At 34.8% G+C, this 25744-nt stretch overlaps 1 protein-coding gene across 1 annotated transcript in view; it reads left to right on the forward strand.

Annotated features, from left to right (window-relative positions):
- The window catches only part of CYB5A (cytochrome b5 type A), a 43832-nt gene extending 20691 nt beyond the window's left edge, over positions 1 to 23141 (forward strand). The window contains exons 2-5 of the mRNA XM_074273907.1: positions 11980 to 12108; positions 13400 to 13429; positions 20151 to 20185; positions 21639 to 23141. Coding sequence (XP_074130008.1) covers positions 11980 to 12108; positions 13400 to 13429; positions 20151 to 20185; positions 21639 to 21720 — 276 coding nt within the window. The 3' untranslated portion in view covers positions 21721 to 23141. The remainder of the gene's footprint in view (positions 1 to 11979; positions 12109 to 13399; positions 13430 to 20150; positions 20186 to 21638) is intronic.
- The last annotated feature ends 2603 nt before the right edge of the window (positions 23142 to 25744 follow it).

Consider the following 25744-nt stretch of genomic DNA (forward strand, 5'->3'; position numbering starts at 1 on the left):
GAATTACACTCAGTTCCCAGTCCTTTCTCTGGGTGTAGATGGCTCTCTTCATCACTGAACAATTGGAACTGGGTTGAATCGTCCATCTCATTGTTGAAAAGAGCCATGTCCATCAGAATTTGATCATTGTATATAGTCTTGTTGCCATGTATAATGATCTCCCAGTTCTGCTCATTTCATGTAGATCTCTCCAGGTCTCTCGGAAATCATCCTGTTAGTCGTTTCTTACAGAACAATAATATTCCATAACATTCACCCAGCCATTCTCCAATTGATGGGCATCTATTCAGTGTCCACTTTCTACTACAAAGAGGGCTGCCACAAACATTTTTGCACGTACAGGTCTCTTTCCCTCCTTTAAGATTTCTTTGGGATATAAGCCCAGTAGTAACACTGCTGGGTCAAAGGGTATACACATTTTGATAACTTTTTGAGCATAGTTCCAAATTGCTCTCCAGAATGTTTGGATCAATTCACAACTTCACCTACAGTTTATTAGTGTCCCAGTATTCCCACATCCCCTCCAACATTTGTCACTATCTTTTCCTGTCATCTTAGTCAATCTGAGAGGTAGGTAGTGTTACCTCAGAGTTGTCTTAATTTACATTTCTCTGATCAATAGTGATTTGGAGCACCTTGAAAATGCACTTCTAAGAGGCATCTAGATGGCACAATGGATAGAGCATCAGCCTTGAAATAATAAGGATCTGAATTCGAATGCAGCCTTAGATACTGGGCAAGTCATTTAACCCAATTCAATTGCTGACTCCCCCTCCCCCCCCACAAAATTATTTCTGTGATTCTATTAAGAAAAGCTTTTTATATTTTTCTGTTTAAAGTAATGATTTACATGGTATTTTCACTTCTTATTGTATTGTTTACTTGTTTTTTTCTTTCTCGTGTTTTTCTCTTTTGACCTGATTTTTTCTGTATAGCATAACAAATATGGAAATGAGTTTAGAAGAATTGAACACATTTAACAAAAAATTGTACATATTTATAATTTATATTGGATTGCTTGCTGTCTTAGGGAGAGGGTGAAGGAGGACAAAGAAAAATTTGGAACACGAGGTTTTGCAAAGCTGAATGTTGAAAATTGCATGTATTTGGAGAAATAAAATAAATAGTATTAAAAAGATAAATGGAAAAATGCTCTTATAACAAAACAGATAACTTGTAGGACTGTTCATTTATTTGAGCATTTTTAACATAAATAATTGCTTAATTTTGTCAAAAGCCTTTTCTCCATCTGTTGACATAATCACGTAAATTTTTTATTTGTTTTCAATATTAACATACTTTATTATGAGTGTAATTTTCCTAATGTGCATTTTTGTTAAGTGCTACAAGTTATGCTAGATAATTCCTTTAAGTTACTTTTAGAATTTTTTCTCCCGTTGAAACTGTCATTGCCATATTGTGTCTTTGCTACAATAACATATTTATATTTCCTGTAACAACTTTTTTTTTTTTTCCTGAGGCAGTTGGGGTTAAGTGACTTGTTTTTTTAAGTGACAGGGTCATATAGCTAGGAAATGTTAAGTGTTTGAGACCACATTTGTATTCAGATCCTTCTGACTTCAGGGCTGGTGCTACCTACTGTACCACCTAGCTGCCCCCTCCTGTAATAACTTTTAATTTCTGTGACTATTATTTCCAAATATATTCCTCTCTTCTAACTGTTGAGCCATTCTGTAACAGAAGGAAAATAAAAGAGAAAAAAAGCATTTCAGAAAAAAAAAAAAGAAAAAGCAGTTCAGAAAAGCTTAGTAATTACTTGCACAATCAGGGACCACAAATAAACACCTATACAAACAAGTGTCAGCTACTCTCCTCTTCTTTGTATAGATTTCTACATATGGTCTCTGATTGTGTGAGACAATTTTCCCAACCTTTTTCTCTTCCTTCACATTCCCTCCAGTGAATTCCTCTTCTCTTTTTTTCTGTCCAACAGAATTATTCCCAAGCCTTGTCTAATTATAGACTCCTTCTGTGGACCCTGGTAGAGTTCAGAGAGAATATATATGTTATCTCTCCTTGTTAGAATGGAAGTAGTTTATCCTTATTTAATCCTTTATATTTTTCGTTCATCTTACCTTTTCATGTTTATCTTAACATTGCAGTGTTAAGATTATATCCCATCCTTAGGATGAGCATACTGTAGAATTATATTTAAGTTTGCTGAGTAAATTATTCTTGGCTGCAAGGTTGGATATCCTTTGCATTTTAGAATATGATATTTCAAGCTTTCTCTTCCTTTATGGTTGTAGTTGTTAAATTGTTTTAATCCTGATTGTGCCTCCTTAGTATATGAATTCTTGCTTTCTGATTGCTTGGAATATTTTTTATTTGACCTAAATGCTTTGGATTTTTTTGCTTATATTGTTTATTTGCTTATAATGTTTGAATTTGGAGATCGCTTTTAGGAACTAACTGCGTATTCTTTCCGTTTTTTCTTTGCCTTATGATTCTAACAGGTCTAAGAAGTTTCTTTTAAGATTCTTGCAAGACTCAGAAGGTCTTGTTTTGGTTAGGTATTCAGGAAGTCTTATAAGTCTTGAATTTTTAAAAGAGTTTTTCTTGCTTTTTTCTTCCAGGATTTCTAATTAAATATATACTCATGATGTGTTTGCCAAAAGAAGATGTTTGGAATCATTCTCTTTTTTTGGGTTTGTGTCTTGAACATCCAGTCAACATAATAGCTCTTTATAATGAGATTCTTCTTTCCTTTGTTTATTCTTCTAGCCTACTTCTAGCCTACTTCTAGCCTACTTCAGATATGGTTAGAATTGGGTTCTGCAACACTTCTGAAAGGAAAGGTCTGGGCTGGTTCTGTTGCAGCTTTCTTGAGGTATCAAGTATTGAGTTATTTAGTGCTCTTAGAATGATCAGAATTAAATTAAAGACTGGTGGTTTTTCTGGTCTGAATTCTGCAAATTACTAACCTGAGTTGGGTCTGAGCAACACTAGACTTCTGTCAACTTAAGTCTCTTTCAGCCAACTGAGAAACTTGAGTGGTTCAGAATTAGCAGAACTTATAGATTCCTCTTTGGTCTAGGATTCCTACCCTGGTTTTTTGTCAGCTTGGGTTTGGGATAGAAGTTGGAACTGAGATCCTGCTGTGCTCCTGGGATCTGAACTATGTACCTATTGCAGCTTCAGAACTCACTCTTATCTTGGTGTAGCCCAGGGCTTGCTCTGGGGAAGCTCAGCTCATCCTGGAAGTGTGACCATGGGACTGAGTAATGAATGACAAAGTTTGTCTCTGGCACCTTCTTCTTGCCCCAGGACACAGCCTCCTCCTGTTCTGGGATGCTCAGTTCACAACTCTCCTCATCAGATCCTACCCTGAGTATCTAGACTTTTTTGTCTTATGCCTACTTGTACTGGAAATATCATTCACTGTGACTTTTTCTTGGATTTTCCCACCAGGATTACTCTGGTACATTTTCTAGACCCATTTGGAGGACTTGGAGGAGGGGAGAACTGTCTGTACTGCTTCTTAATACTCGCCCTCTTAGCTCTAACTTCTCAATGTAGGTTTGATGTAAAGGAAAATTTCCTATGATTAGAGCTCACCAAAAACCAGATAGTCTTTCTAGATTGGAAATAGTCAATCAATATTCATAAAGGGGGTGTGACTTTCTTATCAGAGAGTCAGCAAACATTTATTTATTAAATTCTAGGCACTAAACTCTGGTTTTATTAAGAAAGACAAAGGACAGTCCTTGTTCTCAGAGAGCTCATAGTCTAATGGGGGGAGATATCATGCTAAGCACAAGCTGCAGACAACTGCAGACAAGACACATACAGGATAAATTGGAGGCAGCCACCCAAAGGGTAAGGCACCAATGGCTGTAAAAGGGATCGGGAAAGGCTTTCAGAGAAAGTAGCACTTTCACTGGTACTTGGAAGAGGGGAAGCTGAGAGAGGGAGAGTACTCCAGGTGTAGAGGCAGCCTGAGAAAATTTCTTGTGGGAGGGACTGCTGACTGCTGTCTACTGAGGAGGAAGGAGAGGGAAAGGCTTTGAATACCAAAGAGGATTTCCTGTTAGATGGTGATAGCCACAAGGGTAGTGAGGGATACAGTCAGACTTGCAACTTTGGAAACCATGGCAATATTGTAGCAGTGAGATCATAAGGATTTGCCCCCGAATCCTTTACATCATGTTAAAGGAGAAAAAAGGGCACCATAATACAATATAAGTTTCTGGAGGGCAAGAAGAATTTTGTTTTTGTCTTTGTTTCACTTACCATTTAGCACCTTGCTTGGCACATAGTAGATATTTAATAGGTATTTGTTGATTGGATGGGTCATTCATCTAGCCTTTGTTTGAATTCCTCCAATGAAATGGAATTCACTACCCATAGGCAACCACTTTCACTTTTGGGTATCTCTGTAGTAGAAATTTTTTCTTTGACATCAGTCTAGATTTGTATCTTTGTATCTTCTGCCCATTGTTCTTAGGAGCTAAACAGAAGTCACTCATTGGAGAGCTTCCTTTTTGGCCTACCTTAAATATAAAAGCCTATGGCAGAATGTTTTGTGAAGTACATAGTAAAATTTCCAACTTTATTGGATAATGTAGAAATTGCAAACTGTAGAGTTGGAAACATTGGAAATGTAGAGTTTATGGGGATGGACTTGCAGGAACCTTACACAGATCAGACAAATGTAAAATGAAGAGAAAGAATGTAATTTATGATTTTAAGATAATGGTGTCAGAATTAAGAAGGGGATATGTTCTGACTCAGTGTCAACGAATTGTTTCTTTAAGATAACAATTCAGCACACAAATCAAAAAAATTTGAAAATAATTTCTTAGTGTCAGCAGAACGGGCACTTGCAACAATATCAAATAAGTTAAAAAACAACAAATAACTATGTTTTAAAAGCACTAAACTGTGTTTTGTCTGGAATCACTCAAACTACAAGCATTTAAGTACCATGAGTGTGCACTGTGGTGGGTGCTAGTCTATGGCATGTACTTGTTAATGGACTTGGGTTCATACTCTGCAGTGCATTCCATTCCCCTCTTGTATTGGATTTCAGTAGGAGACAGAATTGAAAGAATTGGATAATATTGTCATCCACTGATCAGACCATATCTGGCATGTTTGTGTTTAAACCCATATTTTTAAAGAGACATTTCTAACTGAAATCAGGAGAGGGTAACCTGGTAACCTGGGTGATGCTGAGATCTCAAAATCATGATATTTGAATGATAGTTCAAGGAACTATGGTTGAGACTCCATGTTTAGATGGAGAAAACTAATGATATCTATCTTTATATATTTTAAGTATGATAGTGTAGAAGGTGGCGTGACTTACTAACTGTTAAAACTAGGATCAATATGTGAAAGTTACAAGGAAATAATTTGCCTTACCATGAAAAGCACACATACACACACACATATACATATACACACACACACGCAGTAAAATGGGCTGCCTTGACAAGAATTTAAGCCAAGAGCTTACTAAGATAGGAACTATTTTAAAATTACTAATAACTATCAAGGAAGTATCAGATGTAGAGAATCAGGGAACTACCTCTGAAATGGTGAAGGAAGGTGATAAGGAAGACTTTCATTGATTTATGACCTAGACATTGTTCCAAAGACTTACAGGTGCCACATCACTCTTCAACATGGTGAGTTTATTCTAAAGAAGAGAGGACAATACTTTGTTTTCTGTAAACTATTTGTACTTGTGATTATTGGAACTTACTGACATAAAAAGAACAATTGATTTAAACAGTCTTTTTTCAATATTTTTGTAATATGACTTAGATATCTTTGCCCTTTGTAAAGTCCAAATTTACTTCATTTTTGGCTTAACTTCCAAGGGGATTGATAAACTCTTCTTACAGAGTTGTTTTTGTTATTGTTGATGTTTTTTGCTTAGTCATTATGCATGTGCCTGTAACTCCTTTCCACTTATAAAAATGGTTATTTTTTGTTTGCAGTGCTAGATGTTCCCACTAAATGATGGAAAAATATTTTTCAAGAATATACACTTACTTGACCTCTGCTTCATGTTAAGTTGTATTTAGGTAGAAATGGTCTATTTGTTTTCTTTAGATGCTTTATTGAGACTGGAACTTTGAACAAATTTAGAACACTATGATGTTATTCCAGGTGACTTTGTCTTGCCAAGGACCTGAAAACAGGCATGGAGGCTGCTTTAATCAAGTAGTTAGTGAGCTCCTAGAGGGCATGGAGAGAAATCTAAAATTTTTGGAAAATATGAAGATTGTGAAGGGGGAGAATGTTGGGTGGGTGGTGAAAAATGAAAGTCAATTTTTAATATGTTTTTCAGACAAAAGGTCCCTTCCTGCATATAAAAATATGTTCTTCATACTTTCATTTGCTCATATAATAACATTTCTGGATTTAAGTGTCAGGAAACTTGGATTGTGTGACCAGACCACTGTATAGGTTTGGATAAATTACTTAATCTCCCCGAATCTTTAGTTTCAATGTCTGTAAAATTAGGTAGGTAGACTCTGATCCTTAAAGTTCATTTCCAATTTTTTTTTTTAATTCTGTTTGATGTTCTAGGAAATATTTTCCTTCTCTGTAGAGAAGAAATTCTTTCAAAAATTAGTTTTCTTCCTCTAAACAGTCTCTTCTGTACTGGGAACCAAGTTTTCCATTTGTTTTGTTAGTTCCTGAAATATCTATTTATATGGTATTCTTGGGATCCCGTCGAGTATACCCACCATATCTATTCTCTATCTTCATTTATTCATGTCATTTAGTCACCTTAGACTAACTCTGTAGTTCTCTTCTCATCTAAGACTTTCTAATAAGCTTTTAAGTCCTTTCCTCTCCTGCATCCTTTAGCCTTCTTAGCCTCCAATTAAGCAAAGATACAGTTATATTCTTTCCACCCTTTAGAGCCTGCTTCTAACTCAGGACTTCTTTCTCCACTATATTTCCACTTACTCCATGTTTGCCCTTTTTAATTTTCTACTAAATTTGTGTGTATGTGTGTATGTGTGTGCGTGCGTGCTTTTCTCCATTGGGATATAAACTCCTAGAGGGAAGAGACACTTTGCTTCCCAGTGCTTAGCCCTTTGCCTGTAAAACAGTATACTATTTTAATACCTCCTAGTTCAAAGTTCTAGCCTCAGTGGAATGGCTAAAGGAAGCAAATATTATCTACTATTTCTAACTAAATCCAACTTAACATGATTAGAGCTATATTGAGTGAGTTTATATTCTTAAAGGTGCCATTTCACCATGTAACCTGAATATTTAGCTGAAATATCTGTCTGAAAATAGACAACCCAACTATTTTTTAAATGAAAAATTTAAAAATTCATTCCATGATAAACAGTAAATGTTTGTTGACTTATTACTTGATGTAACCCTGAATCCATCCTACTTTATATTTTTGTTTTCTGTTGGTATGTGCTGTACCAGGGTACAAGTGAACTGACTTGACACAATTGCAGCTTTTTTGTAACTAAAGTCAAACCAACTTTGACTTCTCACCAATCCTTTTGACCCTTATCTCTAACATCCAGACTGCCTCTATCAAGGGCTTTGACCTTTAACTCCTCCTTAATGCAGTTATTTGTTACCTTTTCTTCTTTCCTTAAATTAATTCTCTCCCACTGAGCAAATGAACTTAGCTTCTACTTTATAGAGCAAATTGAGACATTTGGCCATCTAGCAGAAATATTTAGCACCAGACAGATGATGGTTAGATGGTATATCACATATAAATGTGAAACTAAATCATGGTCTGGTGTCTAGGATTAGTCGGGTAGAGAGAATGAACTAAATGGGCAGTGTTGTGCATAGGCAGGTACTAATTAATTAGGTGGGGCAATTGATTGGGAGTTCCAAAAAAAGAATGGAGAATTAATTTCCCTAGGGATAGAAGACATGTATGCTAGAAGGGCCTAAGTGAGGAATTCCCGGTGTAATAGCTGTACTACTTACTTGACAGAGTTAATATAAGGTACAAATGAATAATATTCTTTTGCTGGTTTTAAACATTCTGTATATGTCAATTATTATTAATAGAAACTGTGGAGTATCTCTCTTTTTGAGGGAATAATGGAGGGGAATTACCTGCATTAATTGGATGAGGTATACACAGAGAAGATTCCCTTTTGAGGTGATATAATTATGAAAGTATTGAGGTATCCAGAATAAAAGATGTCTGGAGGGGAAGATCCTAGTAACATGGAAAAAACTAAGCTCTTAATACTTTAAAAAAAAAAAAAAAGAAGTTGAGAAAACATCAGAAGCTGGAGTAGTGAAGTATCAGAGGAAGGGCATTGAGAAAAAATAGATTTACATGATAACTTTTATATATTTGAAAGGAATAGTAAGGTATACATAATATATTTTGTACATAAAAGACTTTGCTGGTCTATCCCTATGAGAACCCGAGTGTACACAGAAGCAGCCATGTAAGATTATGGATATTGCCAATATTTATTGTAGTGAAACATTTAACATATGTGGGCTCAGCTACTTTTTATCAGGTTTCTGTCTTTTTTCTGTCACTTAAGAAGTTTTTGAAATTTTTTCCACTACCTTATCATCATCATTTATTAAGCAACAGATATTGGAGTTTTATGTCTCACCTAGGTACTGATGACTTTTTTTTTTTTTTTTAAAGAAAATAGTCATTTATTTGGTATTTATTAAGTTCAGAATAAAATATATACATGGTACTTATACATATAGAAATTATATATATATATATATATATATATATATATATATATATGTAATTGAGTACTAATGACTTAAAAAAAAATCCTACCAACTTAATCAGCAATCTATTTTGAATTGTTCATCCTTAAATTGAAAAAACTACTGCAGGACTTCTTGAACTTTTTCCACTTGCTATTCCTTTTGTCTAAGAAATTTTTACATGACCCTAGGTTATATAAGTATATAAAATATTTATAAAAATCAAGCATTAGCTAGTAACAGGTTATAATTTTGCAGTCCATATATTCAGTTATGAGAACTTATATATGGTCACAAACCAGTTTTAAGAAGCAGAGTTCTACTGGAGTTATGTATGACTGTCCTTTTCTTAATAGCATTTGCAAAATGTATTGAAAACATTGGCAAGAGAATGAGTTGGAAATGTTAATTGTTCTTTAATTTGTTTTTGTTATTTTGGCTCTAAATTAGCTTAATATATAGTTATTTCCTAAGTTCTGCTTTGTCGCTGACAAATTATTGCTGATATGCTGATATAGATATTATGTAATTAACAATGATAAGCCTTGTTCCATGAAGATATTTTTGAGTTTAATGTATAATGACATTCATAATCTTAGTTTTTTGCAATTAAGTATAATATCCTTAAAACATTTTAAATTTATTATAGACAGTGCTCATAGAGGGAAGTGGTTCATATTATACTGAAAGTCTTCCACCCCCCAGGCAAATGTTTTAACTTTGGAGTCTTGATTTTGACAAGCTTATTAAACATATGATTTTATGCTTGGAGTGAAACTTAGGTTTAAAGTTTATGAATGAATGAAAACATTTATTAAACTCTTATTATTTACCAAGCAATGTTCAAAGCTGAGGCTACAAACACAAAAGCAAAGATCCTCTCTTCTATCAGAGAGTTCATATTCCAATGGGGTGGTATCCAGGGAAAGACACTTTGATTGGCTAGTTATAAGGATGGTACATTGGACTGTTTATTAGTCCATTGTTAATTTGATCACAATTCATAGTTAATCATTTTGTAGATGAAAATACTTAAGTCATACAGAAGGTCAATGCTTGCCTAAGATAACGTATCTAGGACTAGTTAGTGAAGAGCTAGGCCTAGAGGCCAGGTTTCCTTATTTTTTCAGCCCTGCCCTCTTTCTATTCTTTCCACAATTGTATAGTGTCTTATAGATGTACTAACCCTAGTAATTTTTCCCCCCTGAATATATATGAAATGACAAGGTTTTGTTTCTTTTAACCTGATAGCTATTATGGTAAAGATAGTACATGTGTAGGTATTTGGTTGCTAAACAGTCCTCAAAAAAAACATACTTTTTTCCTATCCAAAAGAAAATCTTTCGTGCATGAAGAAATGCATTATTTATTATTAAGCAATACTAACCACAGTTTACTCAGTAATAAGTAGAGAGTAATCACAAATTATTTTAAAATCCATCTATGTACTTGAGAGTTACTGAATTGATTTTTTTTTTTTTTTTTTTAATTTGGGCATGTCACTCTTTACCTCAAAGCACTACTAGTTCTTTCATTGTAACATGGGTCAAGTCAAGGCCAAAACACTTGGCAATACCTTTTTCTCTCATTCCCAAAGCTTCAGCAAATTGGTTCTTTTTCATTTAAAAAAGTCCTCCTTTTCAAGAAACCCTCTTGGATTGATCAGAGAAGCCTGCCACAGAGTTTCTAATTCCCAGTGTTAATTTTGCCCACAATTTCTTCCTTCTCTTAAAATATTTTCATTTAGTTTGCTTATTGGGATGTCAATATTTTGTTCATACTTCTCTCTCAGTCTTTGACTGAAATTTATTCATTGTCTTTTTACTCCACCTTCTTCCTTCTTGTCCCAAGGTGATAGTGGAAAGTAGAACTCATTCAGTATGAAGAGTCAGGATAATCCTCATCATAAAACAGGTTTGTTAGAACCTAAAATTAGACCATAGAATCTCTATTCTCAAATTGATGCTATTCAAAAATGTATTTTTTATTTTTCATTATTCTTTTGTCAGATTTTTTAAGTGCAAAAAAAACCCCTCTATAAAAATTTTATGAAGCATAGATTCAAAAGAAGGAAAAAGCACTTTTTAAAAATAATTTTACATTTTGTCTTATGTAATGAGTAATGCAATACTGACAGAGTCACACAGCAGCTAGTAACAGAGTTAAGTGTTTTCACCACAATTTTACGTTTTTCTTAATTTACTATAGACTAAATTCCTTTAGGGTAGGGGCTAATTGATAATTGGCTTGATGTTTCCAGAGCCTGGAACATAAGACAGCACTTCATAAGTGTTAATTTTTTTGATTTGTAAGGGGAGGTGAGAATCTCAAAGATTGAGGTTGGCAAAGATGGCAGTTGACCAGGGCACAGGCTTTATTCAGTTTGTTTGTTTTTGAACTATCACTTCAGAACATTATTTTGGGAAGGGATTTGGCAGTCCTAAAAGAACATGGAAATATGAGTGTTTGGTGGCATTTTTCTAGAAGGTGTGAGCTCCTAGCCGCCAAAAGGAAATGTAAATAAGACTTGATTGGATGACCACAGAGTCATGCATATTATAGAAGGGAACCCTTTTGCCATTGGCAAGGTTTGACAAGTGATGCCTGGAGTAAGAGAATAGCCCAGATTTCAGTAGACTGGAAATGTTCTGACTTTATGGATAGGCACAAAATGATGGATGTGTATATGTGGTGCTTTGAATATTTTTTTTCCACTCTGTTATTGACATCTCCCTCTTTCTTAAAATTACCTAGCATTAATTTTTCACATACTTACATATATGTGGTGTTAATATAACTTACTAATGTAGATTAACGTAGTTTGCTAATGTAAACTCCTTGAAGGGAAAAACTTTGATTTCTCTGTCATATCCCCCCCCCCCACTAGCACATAGTAGGTGCATAATAAATTCTGATTGATTCATTGCTCCACTCCACTCCCCTGTATTCCCCATAAAGATTTAATAGGTATTTAATAAATGTTTCTTGATAAGGCACTTGAGAATGAAGATGATAGTTCCTGAGAGAAATCAGTATCTTTTAATTAAAGGTAAAAACACAAATATTTAGTCCTCGAGGAGAATTGACCTCACAACTTTAAAAAGATTTATTTTAATGAGAGTTACTAATTTTCATCTCTTGATTCTGTTCCTAAGTGAATAATAGCCTCTGGAATATTCTGTATTACAAATCCTAATTAATGTTGATACTTCCCAATTATAATGTTTGTTTTTTTTTTCTCTCTCTTTAAATAAATAGCATCCTGGTGGAGAAGAAGTTCTAAGAGAGCAAGCTGGAGGTGATGCAACTGAAAACTTTGAGGATGTTGGGCATTCCACAGATGCTCGAGAATTATCCAAGACATATATCATTGGGGAACTTCATCCAGTGAGTATATTCTCAAAAGCCTTCTGTCCTAGTTCTTCTCAAGGTTGCCATTTCATCTTAGATCTTATTTTCTGTCCCATGGATTACATATATGAAACAAAAAGATAAGACAGAATAATTGACTTTATAAGACATTGGTTCTCTGTATTCCTCCCCCCCCTCAACTTTCTGTATTCCTCCCCCCCTCAACTTTCTTTTCATCTCCCTCAGGAAATAATGTCCTATGTTGTTTTTTGTATTTTACTGGCCCTTGTTTGGAAGATATAAAGCTAGCATTTTCTTTTCTTCAGGTACTTGCTGAAGTCTGGCAAGACCATATACATTGTAACCTCACTAAGAAAATTAGTGTTACAGAAGCCATATATTAATTTATCATTTACACAGATTGGAGTTTTGAGAGCTTACAGATCACTGATCTGTATCTATAGACTCATCCTAACTAAGGAAATGGCTTTACCCAAAAATCATATAATTTAATTGTTTGGAATTGATCATTCATTTTCTTAAAGGAGTAATAATTTACTTAATAACTAGGTTTCAAAGATATCCTATAAAAACAAAAAAAACCCATCTAATTCATAACATATCTGTGTCATTAGCACATTCAAATCTACTTAATATGTACAATGCTTTTTTGGGAAAACATTGAGATTTCCAAATTACTATCACAAAAACTCTTCTCCCCATCTTTGCAACAGAATCAGGGATTCCTTTGAAAATTGGGCACATTAAAAACTAGCAGAAGGGATGCCATAAGCATCAATCAAGCAGACCCTTTGGATAACCTGAAATGTTTTTAAGCAGTTTTGGTGTACCTTTTGAAAACTGTAAGGAATTCATCTTGATTGACACAATAGTGTTTGATTCTATCTTGGAGAGTTTGGGAGGTAAGGGAAAGATTTATTGAGATCTTTTAAGACTCTTTGAGGAAAGACTAGGGGGAAGGAGGTTTAGACATCTCTCTCCCCCTTTCTTTTTCCCTCCTTCCCTCCCTCCTTCTCCATCTTTCTCTCTCTCCCTCTCTTCCCCCCCTTCTCTGTGTCTCTCTCTCTTATGTGTTATTTACACCTGCCAATATTTGCAATACTTTATGTTGTAAACTTGTAATTAGAAAATTTTCCCCCAACATTTAATCCATTTAAATAATTTTTGCTATTTTGCTAAATTAGTGAAACCTGGGCATACCTGGTCAGATATCCAAGTTATTATTGTTTAAGATTTCAAAATAACAGAACATTTTAGAAATATCACTTTCATTCTAATTGTGTTGCATTCTCTTTTTTTCTTGCAGGATGACAGATGCAAAATAAAGAAGCCTTCAGTAAGTGCCAAACTGCCCTATAAACTTTGTCCTCTTGAAAACTCTTTGCTAAGTGTTTGTGTGGCATGTTCCAAAGTACAAACATTGCTTGCTTAATATGAAGCAAGTTGTTTCAGTTGCTAATTTACATCAGGCAACTTACCAGATACTTTTTCCTTTTAATGGGAAATTATATATTTGTCAGTTAAGTTCGAACTTAAACATAAAAAATATATCTCAGTATTTATAAGTGTCTGAGAGAGCATTCTGCACTCTTCACAGAGATGACTTAACATTTCAAACATTTTAACGGGACTGTTGATTACACTGCTATGAGGAAACTACTTTAATCAGTTCAGAGCTGTACTTACTCTGCAGGTTCAGCATCTTACCAGTTGAATCCTTTTATAATGATTATTCACATCTCTTCATTGAGCATCTACCAGTCTGGTAAATATCTCTGAGATATTGGAATTGAGCCAAATCATGACTCTCCATTAACTAGTCAATCAAGTTCTTTATCAGTATAAAGATAAAAAAAAAAACCAAACAATAGCTCACATCAATCAAATAGATAGTGCTGGGTCCCATCCTTTAGGATACTTAATAGCATGAATGTCATCAGATTTATCAACTAGTAATTGGCTATGAGGTTCAAGACCCACTGCCCTGGTTGAGGCGACCAAAAGGGTGATTGCAATAGCTGACCTTAATTAAGAGTCAACACAAATCATATACTGGGCACCAAGGAATAACCTAGTGAGAATCAGGCTCTAGAATGTGACCAATTGTGAGCAACTAATGTTAGAAATACACTCTTGTCACTGAAAATCAGATATCGAGGAAAATTTATTAAAGAAGAATCTTAAGGACTCATCTGGCCAGAAGCAGCCCCCACTCCTCTTTGGAAAGAGGTAGCCCTGAGCACAAAAGTGGGGGAACCTTTATACTTGCTGGTGTGATGCAGCCCCTTCCTTCAGAGAATGGATTGGTCCATTTATCTGGGTTACAGTCTTTCTGATACGCCCATTAATTACATGCTTTTCCTTAATATGTATAAAACATGTCTCCCTCTCATATATCCAATGTTCAAAAATGGCAGAAAACTCCTCTACAGGGTTTGTTGTTTAATATTCCGTTAGCCTATTAAGCAGGCCCAGTAGTGATTTGTTCAGATCCAGTCATTGACCCCAACTAGTTTGGGCTGGATGGGCTATTATTTTAAGTTTGTGATTTTCTTAAAACCACAAAACTCTTTTATATTGGCTGACTCCACCTGTGCCTTCCTAGCTCCCCAATTCCTTGTTTGCTCAAGGCTTTTACCGACCACTTAATTGTTCTGTGAACCCTAACTTTCCTTAATCTTTCATAGTCTGAAAACCTCTTGGTCAGTGGTACCCACTATCCCACCCTATCTTGAAGTTTGTAATACTGTGGAAACCCAACTTTTCTGCATTTCAAACATAAGGCCATTAAGTAGCTCAGTGGATGGAATGTCAAGGTCAAAGTCAGGGAGATGAGGTCAAACTCTGCCTCAGACATTTAACTAGCTGTATGACCCTGGATAAATTACTTTGTCTCTGTTTGCCTTTGGTTCCTCATCTGTAAAACGAGGGAGCTAATAGCAGTTGCCCTAGGGTTGTTGTGAGGATCAAAAGAGATAATAATTGTAAAATCTTTAGTATGTTGCTTAGCCTAGAGCAAGAGCTATATAAACAATTATTATTATCATCTTTGTTATATTAACTAGTTAAAGTTGAGTAGGGGAGCTCCTGAGCTGTGTAAGCATAAGGAAAAAAAAAAACAAAAAACTTTAGGGAACAAGATGGGATAAGGTATAGAAACAACTTAATCATGAAATGAAATTTGTTGAAAGTAGTTGCTTATGCTACCTATGATGAACCACCAATCAATGAGTGGTGTGGACAGTGAATTATAGGAAGGGCCAGTTTTGGATATTGTGGCTAGGAAAAGCTTCAAAAAAGAGGTGGGAATTCAGGTGGACCTTGAATGACAGGTAGGACCCAAGTGACTGAAGAAGAGGTAAAGGGAAGGCCAGAGGTCAGGGAAAACAGAAAGAATGAGGGTTGTGTTTTCATACACATCTTTACATTCAGTCACAGGATTTCAGGGTTGGAAGAGAAAAGATCATTTGTGAGAAAGAATTTTCTTTGCCATGTATCCAGCACATCACTCTCCAGCTTTTGTTTAGAGTTCTCTAGTGACAAGAAACCTACAGACTCCTAAGGCAGCCCATTCTACTTTTAGATATCTCTAACATCAAACCTAAACTTGTTTCTTTGTAATTTTTACCTGCTATTTTTAGTCCTGACTTTCTGGACCAAACAGAAGAAATTTGTTCTGTTTGCCACATAACAAACAGCCTTTCAAGTTTTTGAAAACAGCTGTCATGTCCTCTTGAGCTTTAAAACCTGCAGGCTCAACATTCCCAGGGCTTTCATCCAATCTTCATGGCATGGACCCAAGATCTTTCTCAACAATCCTGTTTGCTTCTTGGATGCTCCCCCAGATTGCCACTATCCTTTATAAAATGATATGCCCAGGATTGTCACTCCTTCACATAGATTGGATCTTTCCTTTCTGAACTTGTCACTTCTTGTTTCTTTACATGACATTTCTTTAGGGTCCCCCAGATCTATAATTTCAAAGTACCTCAGACTTTTCATGAATGGCATAGGATTGTTTTACTTTATAGGAGAAGAGTGGTAGTTTCCTCCCAAAAACAACCTGCCACACATTTCTGTTTACTCTGTCATCCACATCAGTGTAAAGGGCACCCTAAATAAAGCAGTCTATTTCAATAAATTATCTGGACTTATTCAAATCAGAAAATACAGGCTTTTGAAATCTTATTTTTTTCCTGACTACTTTACCACATAACTAACTGTCCGCTTCTTTAACCAAGGAATAAGGGAAAAGTATAGAAATCAAGAAATTCAAACAGAGAAGAAAGTTTTTCCCCCCTTAAATATATAAGCACAAACTTCATAACCCTTTATTTTTTTTTTCTGGAAAATGATTTGGCATGTCTATAGAATTTGACCAAATAGCCAACTTATTGAGGAAATACTGACCAAAACAACCCAGAATTTTAATTTAGAACAGTATCGTTCAGTCACAAATGAAGACTATATTGGAAATAGACAAATCAGATTAGGCAATATACAATATACGTTCCCAAAAAGTCATCTTGGTAGTAGAAAAAAATTAGTATTGAAAAATTTTCATTTAGAAACTTCTGACTCATTTGAAGTCTGATGCTCTCAAACTCACAAATATTTTAAAAATAATGGGGACCATTATCCTCCAGGAGAAGATTTGATTGATTAGCCAAGATATAATCAATCAAAATAACCCAGTTGTTCAGAGAAGATAAAAAAAATAATGTTTCTTTTTCTTTAGGTAGACTAAATGGGTTTGAGAGACCCCAGGATGGTATTTGCACATCTATAGAAGGATGGTATTTAATTTTTGTTTTCATTAGGTCATAATTCATGTCCTTGGTTTTCAATATCACTCTAGTAGGTTTACTGTTAACTTGTGTTAACAGCCTTCATTAAACTGTTAACAAAATCAAGGAGTTATTCTGATAATTCTGGACAAAACAAGACATGCTAATATGAACTTCAGAAGGCAGATCAAATGTTAATGCCACAAAACCTTGGAGCTTCTTTGTTCATTACAAAGCAGATTCAGTTATGAAAAATTACATTCCCTGAATCATTACATAGGTATAGGGGCTAAGGAGTTGTTAACAGGGGATCATAGTTGCATGAAACTTTACATGAAAGATTAAAAGAGAAATAAACATTCCTGTGGAAGTTCACCATCCACACAAAAGTTTGCATTATTTATAAGGAGAAGAAAATAAATCTCAAGGTGTGGCACAAGAGAGGGAAAGGTACAGTAAAAGTGGGGAAAAAAGACAAGACTCCTCCTGAAGGAGAGGAGCATGGTGAAAGCAAAATCATATTGTTTTCTCTGGGTAGCTCCTAGACTAGAAAGAGGATGGGCTGCTTATCTAGAGAGGTTCCAGCAGCTTTCCAGTCTAGTGCAGACTGATGTGCCTATCTTGATTCCCAAAGACAGAGAGTCCACTTTGGGTTACTAATAACAAATTATATCATTTGGGAATTAGGGGATGAGAGGCAGACTTTATCCTTATCACATTGAGGACATCCTCCATATTCTGGATCTCATGTTTCTGGAAAAAAAGGCAATTCCAAAAGACAAGTTCAGGGGACCCATTAACATTCCTAAGTAGACTAGTTGAGGTTTCCTACTGAGCAGGAATCACTATTTGCAAAGTAAGGTTTCATAGTGAGCAAGTATTTCTATTTCAATTAAATCCTTAAATAGAAATCATTTTCTTGACCTTTTTTGCCAACATTTTTCACAAGTCCTAAATCCTGGGTTTGGAAAATCATAGTATATGATGATTCAAGGAGCTTATTGAGGTAAAGGTGCCTAATAGTGCTTCTGAATGAAATCTTAGTGATGATTTGTTGATTGATTTTGAATGTGGGTTAGGATATTTTTAGAAAAATTTGCTTGCAAGTTCTAATAATTGACTATGGATAATCAGGAGAATTCAGTTTGGTGTAACAAACAAGACTCTGCGATGCCATGGACAGTTAAAGATAAAAATAAAGATTTTATATATATATATATATATATATATATATATATATAGGCCTGAATGGATAGAAGCCTAGTTTTCCAAATGAATCGTCATATTTTTGTGTGTGTTTGTATGGTGTAATATCATAAATTTTACTAATTCTTTAGAGAACATCCTCACTTGAAACAAAATTGATTAACAAATATGTTAAATGTGTAATGTACATTCTGTTTTTGCTGCTCTTTTGTTACTAATTTAAAGCAGAGTTATTTAAACTTCTTACACTCAACAATCCCTTTTTGCCCAAGACATCTTTACTCAACTCCGGGTACATAGGCATTTAAAAATAGGTAGATTAATCAAACACTTATTGATAAGAAATCATAATTTCATGACCCCACACATTTAGTTACAAGATACTAGGTGGGGTTGTAACCCACAGTTTTAAGAAATTTTGGTTTAAAGCACAACTTCCTAATGTGAGGCTTGCCTGTACTATCATAATCATAAGTTTCTGCAGCAATTTCAAATTTCACAGTGAACAAGATCAAGACTAAAGAATGTGGAGCCCTTGGGGAGGAAGGGGGTTGGGGAAGGGAGCAAACAAGTTATTAAGTCCTCAGCATGTCCTCTCTCTTCCCACCCTCACCCCTCTTCCCATGCAATACACATAATAGTTTAAGATTGTTAAATCTAAGAATATCAACCTTAGAAATTTATTCTATTTCTCTTAACTCTTTTTAATTACTTTTGTTCAGATGAAACTATGTGATACAAATGATCAAGGCAGAATTCTTAATGTGAAATTTTCTTTAAAATTTCCTTATTTCTTTTCACTGTATCAGGAATTTTAAAGAAGTTCTTTCAAGGTTGGTGGGACTAAAAGGCTTGGCTCGCTCTTCCTGGAAAGATTTCTTTTTTACTTTTCCTTTGGAAAAAGGGCTCTTTCACTTCTATTTCAGAGTGTGGCTTTGTTTCTATCTAACAATTATTAGGCCAATGTCCTGTGCTTTTGATTGTGGCATTGCAGAGAAAATAACTTTGCTTTTGGTTTTCCTTTGAGGGTACTACTAATACTTGTGCTTGTGTGAGCTATTTAAGGGCTGCTATTTAACTAGTTGCTAATTGTTGGAGTGATTTATACTTAAACTTGTAGCTGTTTTTTCTCTTTTCTGTGACTATGAGTTCTTCTGACTAATTTTTAACATTTGCCACCTTCAAAGAATCTCAGAGGCAAAATTGGCCACCGTGGCAACAGATTAAAATGTTGATGTCATTATGGTTTGAAGATTCCCTTTGGAATATTCTTATTGGGGCATTATAGAAAGAAACTGGATTATGAAATAAATCATATTGCCTAGCCAGCTAATATTTGAGTCTTAGGGCTAATCATAAAGGTAAGTCTTAGAGTGACAGAGTTTTGAAAAAAGCAGTTCTAATCAATTTCCAAGGTTGGAATGATTTCTGTTGAAATTTGGGTATACTATTTCCTTATGATTGGAGTCTTTACCATTATTTTGCTGATTGAAAGGTGTTTATCAGAGCAATTAGATGGCACATAGAGCACATCCTCTGAAGTCAGGAGTTCAAGTCTGGCCTAAACACTTAATACTTGCTAGCTGTGTGACCCTGGGCAAGTCACTTCCCCTTGAAAAAACAACAACAACAACAACAGAAAGGTGTACACTTTTAGGGAATATTCTTGTTTGTACTTAGGATCATTGTTAAAAGTCATTGTCCTTGTTCAGTTGTTGTTGTTATAGGCAGTTGAAGAAATTACTAATTCAGAATATTTTTCATGGTTTTTTTAATCATTTAATATAAGCAGAGATAAGTATACATGACATTAAATAGATTGTCCACAGGTAGCATGTAGCCTTTTTACCTCTGGGAAAATAGGGCCTGTTGAGTTGAATGCTATGTTGAATAGGGATCATAGTTTTGTATAAAAAGAAATTATTGCTGAAATTGTATGTTTATCTTACTGGTCTCTTGAAGAACTAAGTAAAATGTTCTTGCTTCATAAAAAGCTTTTTAATACTATAGATTGTATGATGTTTTGATTTTCTCTTTAACTGTGCTTTTATCTTTGTTTTTCAGGATACTCTTATTACTACCCTTGATAATAACAACAGGTATGGGAAATAAATTTTATTTTAAAATCTATCATTGGCTTGGGAGGAAGATTGAAAGGTTTTGTCGTCCACCACCCTTGCCTTTTAAGCAGTATTAACATCTAATATAAACATCTAACTAAATAGGCAATTTTAAAAATCCCAGCAAACTCCACCCAAAGGAAAAGTATACCAGTAATCTCTTGATTATTGTAGTATGATTGTCAAACCTTAGTTTTAGAGGGTGAGATAATATGTAAAGAATGTTGCTATATGCAATTTTCTTTGATATGAACCTGAATTAGAGTGGTGGTCTAAATGGAGAGGAAGTTGTGACAGAAACGGACACAGAATTTATAAGACTTGGTAACTACTAAGTTTATAGAGGTTGAACAAGAATGAAGAGTGAAAGAATGAACACCAAGATTCCAAACCTGGGTGACTGAGAGAAGAGGAGTTTAGAGAAAAAGCAAGTTTAGACAAGGGAAGATAATAAATCTGTTTGGGGCACATTGTATTCAGAACATCTCCATGGAGAAGTCCATCAGACAGTTGGCAATACAGGGTTAGATCTTGAGAGAGATTATGGGTAACTATAAAAATTTTGGAGTTATTTGCAGAAATGATTATATAAACACATGGGAATTCATTGAGAGAAGGTGTAGTGAGAAAATAGGACTTGGAACAGTTTTATGAGAGTTATTCAAAGGAGAAATAATACAAGATAATGGTCAAAGAAGGAAGTCTGAGGAAGTATGGATAGATAAATAGATAGGAGAGCCAGGAAGGAGCAGGGCTATGAGAACAGGAAGGGAGTAGGGACAGTTTTCAGCAGGATCAGAAGCTATAAAGAATTCATATAAAGCCGTTAATTTATCGGCTTGAATTCACTGGTTACCTTAAAGAAAAAAGCTTCGATGGTGGGAAAACAGTCTAGACCAATCCACCTATTTTTATTTTTCATGTGAAGAAACTGAAGGCCAGAGAAGTAATCTTTGCCCAATAATACACAGCTAGTTATTAATAAACTTCCTAATTCCAGCCAAATGATCCTTTCCCTATGTCCATGTTCAGACCATGTAAAAGTTCTAATGACCACTTACTATTGTTTGATATTTTGCCCAGTGATCATAATCTGTCATTATCCAAAAATCATACTTTTTAAATGTGTCAAGGGAGTTCATAAGTAATATGAAGTTCATAAGCTCTTATTATAAAATATATGTACATTTTTTTTTCTAAACTTACCAGTAGTATCATTGGCGACTTATCAGGCTAATGGGGCATAAAACTTTTATCAGGGAGAGAGGGCAGAGCATTGATGCTGCTTCTAGCTCTCTTGCTGCTTGTGGCTTAGACAAAAAGAAAAAGCTTTTCTGTTGAATTATTGTTAGCTGGAACAAATTATTTTTATTTATATGAGTCTGAAATCATGCAATATATTTAAAACATTTTTCTCACTGTTTCCTTCTAGTTGGTGGACCAATTGGGTGATCCCAGCAGTCTCTGCCCTTCTTGTGGCCTTGATGTATCGATTCTACATGTCAGAGTACTAGTCCCATTTTTTAAAAAGCCAATAAAAGAAGATACTGACTTAAACCAGGATATAAAGAAGCCAGTTGTCACTGTCCAGGTTGCCTGACAGAAACCAACTTCATTTGCAAAGAATACTTTAAAGTGTCCATTTCCCATCCCTCTACCTCCTGACATCCAAAAAGTGAACTGTCTTTCTATATACTTTTCTATAGAGTGTGCCTTTTCATTCAAATTGTTTTTAAAGTTAAGTTTCTCTTTTTGATGCTCTATCACTACTTTATCCTTTATATAACAAAAACAGCTGCTATAATTATTGTATAACCTTTACAGTTTTCTGCATCTATTTGTGTATTTGTACAAATCAATCTTTGATGCTCAAGAACCTTTTAAAATTAGCCCTTCAACAAACTACTTATTTAGACCTAAGCAATCAATATTGATGCTTAGCTTTAAGGAGGCTTTTGGCTTCTGTCTTTTATGACATTATCTCTAATAGATTTACCCATTGTGGTACTTTTTAAAAATCAGTTTCCTTCTCAGGAAGTCAAGAAGCCCAATGATCATAATTTAAATGCTTCTAATAACTGTTCTGGTATAGATAATGGTATGAAGGGGGATTGTCCAGAAGAAACTGACATTAATCAAGGAGCAGATTGTGTCTACCCATAAAACAAAACCTGTTCCTCCTTCCCCAGTCCCCAGCCTAGAATTAACCTTCAGGTTCCTAGAGGCAAGAAGTATAGAGGAGAGAATCTTCTTTTGGGGATTGTGTTTGAAGAACAAAAACCTTGTTGGCACTTCTTTTGGGAGGGCTGCTGTTGGTCAAATTTTATTAAGAAGGACTGAAAGGCATTCTTTGTGATGTTTGGATACTTTTTTGTTTTGTTTCAAGGAACTCAATGCCAACTGAATAACAAATTATGTTCATGCACATGGGTCCATTTTTTTTCCCCATTGGGAGCTCTTGATTTCTGTTATGTCTTTAGTTTTTATTCTCTAGCCTTCACCTTTGGGAAAGGTTAGTTGTTTTTGACATGTTGGGGAAGTGAATCTGTTTAAAATGTAAGCTGTCATAATGAACTGTGATCATGCATCTTCCCCTTGATATGTTAATCAAGCAGCATGTACATGAAAAACCACTAAAACATTAAAAAGACTGATTTTTTTCTTTCAAAAAATTCTGTTCCTCTCAATCGTATAATTATTATTTTTATCAGCCTTATTTCTCTCACTTCAAATGCATATACTCCCCTCCCCCAATGCATAGTTTAAATTTAAAGAGAAAGGCTCACTATTTTATTTGTAGCTGAAAATGACATTTAGGAATGAAAGTGGTTAAAGAGGGATGTGAAATGGTGAACTATGGTGCCAGAAATACAAAATTACCTTACTGAAATTTTTTTTTGATAAGATTTTGAATAAAAATGAGCCTGGAACAAAATGATCTTTGTTATAGTGGATTTGAAATGCCTTACTTTGGTAAATGATAAGTGGTTTTTGTGAATATAGAACTGTTAAAAATCAGTGAGGGTCTGAACCAAAAATTGGTATTCTGAACTTAAAGCAGTTTCCAAACTTAATGTCAAAATTAATGTTTGTTACTAGCTACTTGTAAAACTTCTTGAGTTCTTCAGTCTCTGTTATGCAGGAAATTTAAAAAATAATTTAATTTATTTTTTTCTAGTGACATGTAAAGACAGTTTTCAGCATCATTTTTATCTGATTTTGAGTTTCAAATTTTTCTCTTTCCATCCTTTTTCCTCCCCTCTCTCCAAGATAGCAAGCATTCTGATATAGGTAATATATGTACAATCATTTAAAAATATTTCATATGTTAAACATATTTCTTGTAAAAAAAATCAGAACAAAAGGGAAAAACCATGAGAAAGCAGAAAGAACAAAAAATGTGTATGCTTTGATCTGCATTGAGTCTCCATATTTCTTTCTCTGGATGTGAATGGCCTTTTCCATCACAAGCTGTTAGAATTGTTTTTGATCACTGCATAGTTGAGAAGAGCTGAGTCTATCATAGTTGAGTCATCACACATAGTGTTGTTATTGTTGTATATGATGTTCTCCTGATTCTGCTCTCTTAACTTGGTATCAGTTCATGTAAATCTTTCCAGGTTATTCCTTATATTCATATACCACAATATTCATATACCACCATTAGATTCATATATCACAATTTTTTCAGCCATTTCCCAATTGATGGACATCTTCTCAATTTCTAATGCTTTCCTGCTCTTTTAGTAAAAGAGTTGCTACAAACATTTTTGTACATGTGATTCCTTTCCCCTTTTTTAATGATCTCTTTGGGATACAGACCCAATAGTGATATTGCTGGATCAAAGGGTAGGCACAGATTTGTTGTTGTTGCTGTTGCTTTTTATTTGCAAAATTCATGCAAAATACATGTAAAGATAGTTTTCAACATTCACCCTTGCAAAACCTTATGTTCCAAATTTTTCTCCCTCCCTTTCCCCACCCTTCTTCCTTGGTTATATACATTTCTTTCATACATATTTCCACATTATCATGTTGCATAAGAAAAATCAGATTAAAGGGAAAAATGAGAAAAAAAAGAAAGCAAACAACAAAAAAGGTGAAAATATTTTATTGTGATCCATATTCAATCCCCATAGGCAGTGGTCCTCAAACTTTTTAAATAGGGGGCCAGTTCACTGTCCCTCAGACTGTGGGAGGGCCAGACTATAGTAAAAACAAAAGCTCACACTCTGTCTCCGCCCCTCAGCCCATTTGCCATAACCCGGCGGGCCTCAGCGGGCCATATCTGGTCTGTGGGCCATAGTTTGAGAACCCCAGCCCATAGGCCTCTTTCTGGAGGCGGTTGAGATTCTCCATCAAAAGTCTATTGGAATTGGTAGGCATAGTTTTATAGCCCTTTAGGCATAGATCCAAATTACTCTCCAGAGTGGCTGGTTCAGTTCACAATTCCATCATATTTGTCCCAGTTTTCCTACGTTCCTTTCGACATTTATCATTTTCTTTTTCTGTCATCTTAACCAATTTGAGGTTGTGCAGGAAATTCTTTGAACTAAAAGTGTGACCTGGACCTTTTGGTAATTATCAAACCTATGGATCTTTTCTTAGAATCATGTTTGTAAATGTTAAAAAAAAAAAAAAAAAAAAGTACAGATTACAAAGAAAACCGATTACATATATAATTATAAAAATAATTTTGAAAATAAATCCAAAGACCCCAGGTTAATACCTGCGTTAGTGAGATTTTATTCGAGTTTTGCTGTAGACAGTTTCACCTCTATTCTTTGAGGTGCATCTCCAGGCTGGGGAAATACTGGAAAGCCTTTACTCACTAAATACATATGTTTTTCTGTGCTATTTATAATGAGTATATTTGGAAATCCAGCATTATTGCTGGATTTCCAAACCAAAAATTATATCTAGTTAGTAAAGCATCTGTACTACAGCTTGAAATGCATTTAACTGTGACAATGAAGTTATTGGAGGCCATACGTCATGATGTTTAGTTGAAGGAAATGAGGATTATTTATCCTGGATATTAGTAGATTTGGGGAGTAGATGAGGGAAGAAACATAAGTTTTCAACTATTTGAAGATTGCCCAAGTAGGCAAAGAACAAATATTCCTATTTTTCTCAATGACACTTTTACAAAAGACTTTACCCCACCTTTATCTATCCTGCTTAAAGCTACCAGAGCAATGTCTGCAATACAGCTTTTTGCAGGGAATTTTCTTACTCAAAATCCAGAGGCTTCCTGCTATCACTCATAGAATAATGTTCCAATTCCCATTTTAAAAAGTCATGCCAAATTAGACTTTCCAAGCCTCTCCTCGTTCCATTTTGATTTACTCCTTATATCTATATTTCTATCTTAATCCTTATCTTGAGTGAAATTCAACAAAAATAGACTGAAGCAATATTCTCCAAGCAAGATAACAATTTTTTTTGGCAGGGCGTGGACTGGAGAATGAAATGGGTCTAATGACCACCTCAGTGGGCTAAAAGACCTGAGTAGAAGAACAGCTCCCTTATGATAGT

Source organism: Sminthopsis crassicaudata, chromosome 1 (assembly GCF_048593235.1).
Source record: "Sminthopsis crassicaudata isolate SCR6 chromosome 1, ASM4859323v1, whole genome shotgun sequence".
Classification (NCBI taxonomy): domain Eukaryota; kingdom Metazoa; phylum Chordata; class Mammalia; order Dasyuromorphia; family Dasyuridae; genus Sminthopsis; species Sminthopsis crassicaudata.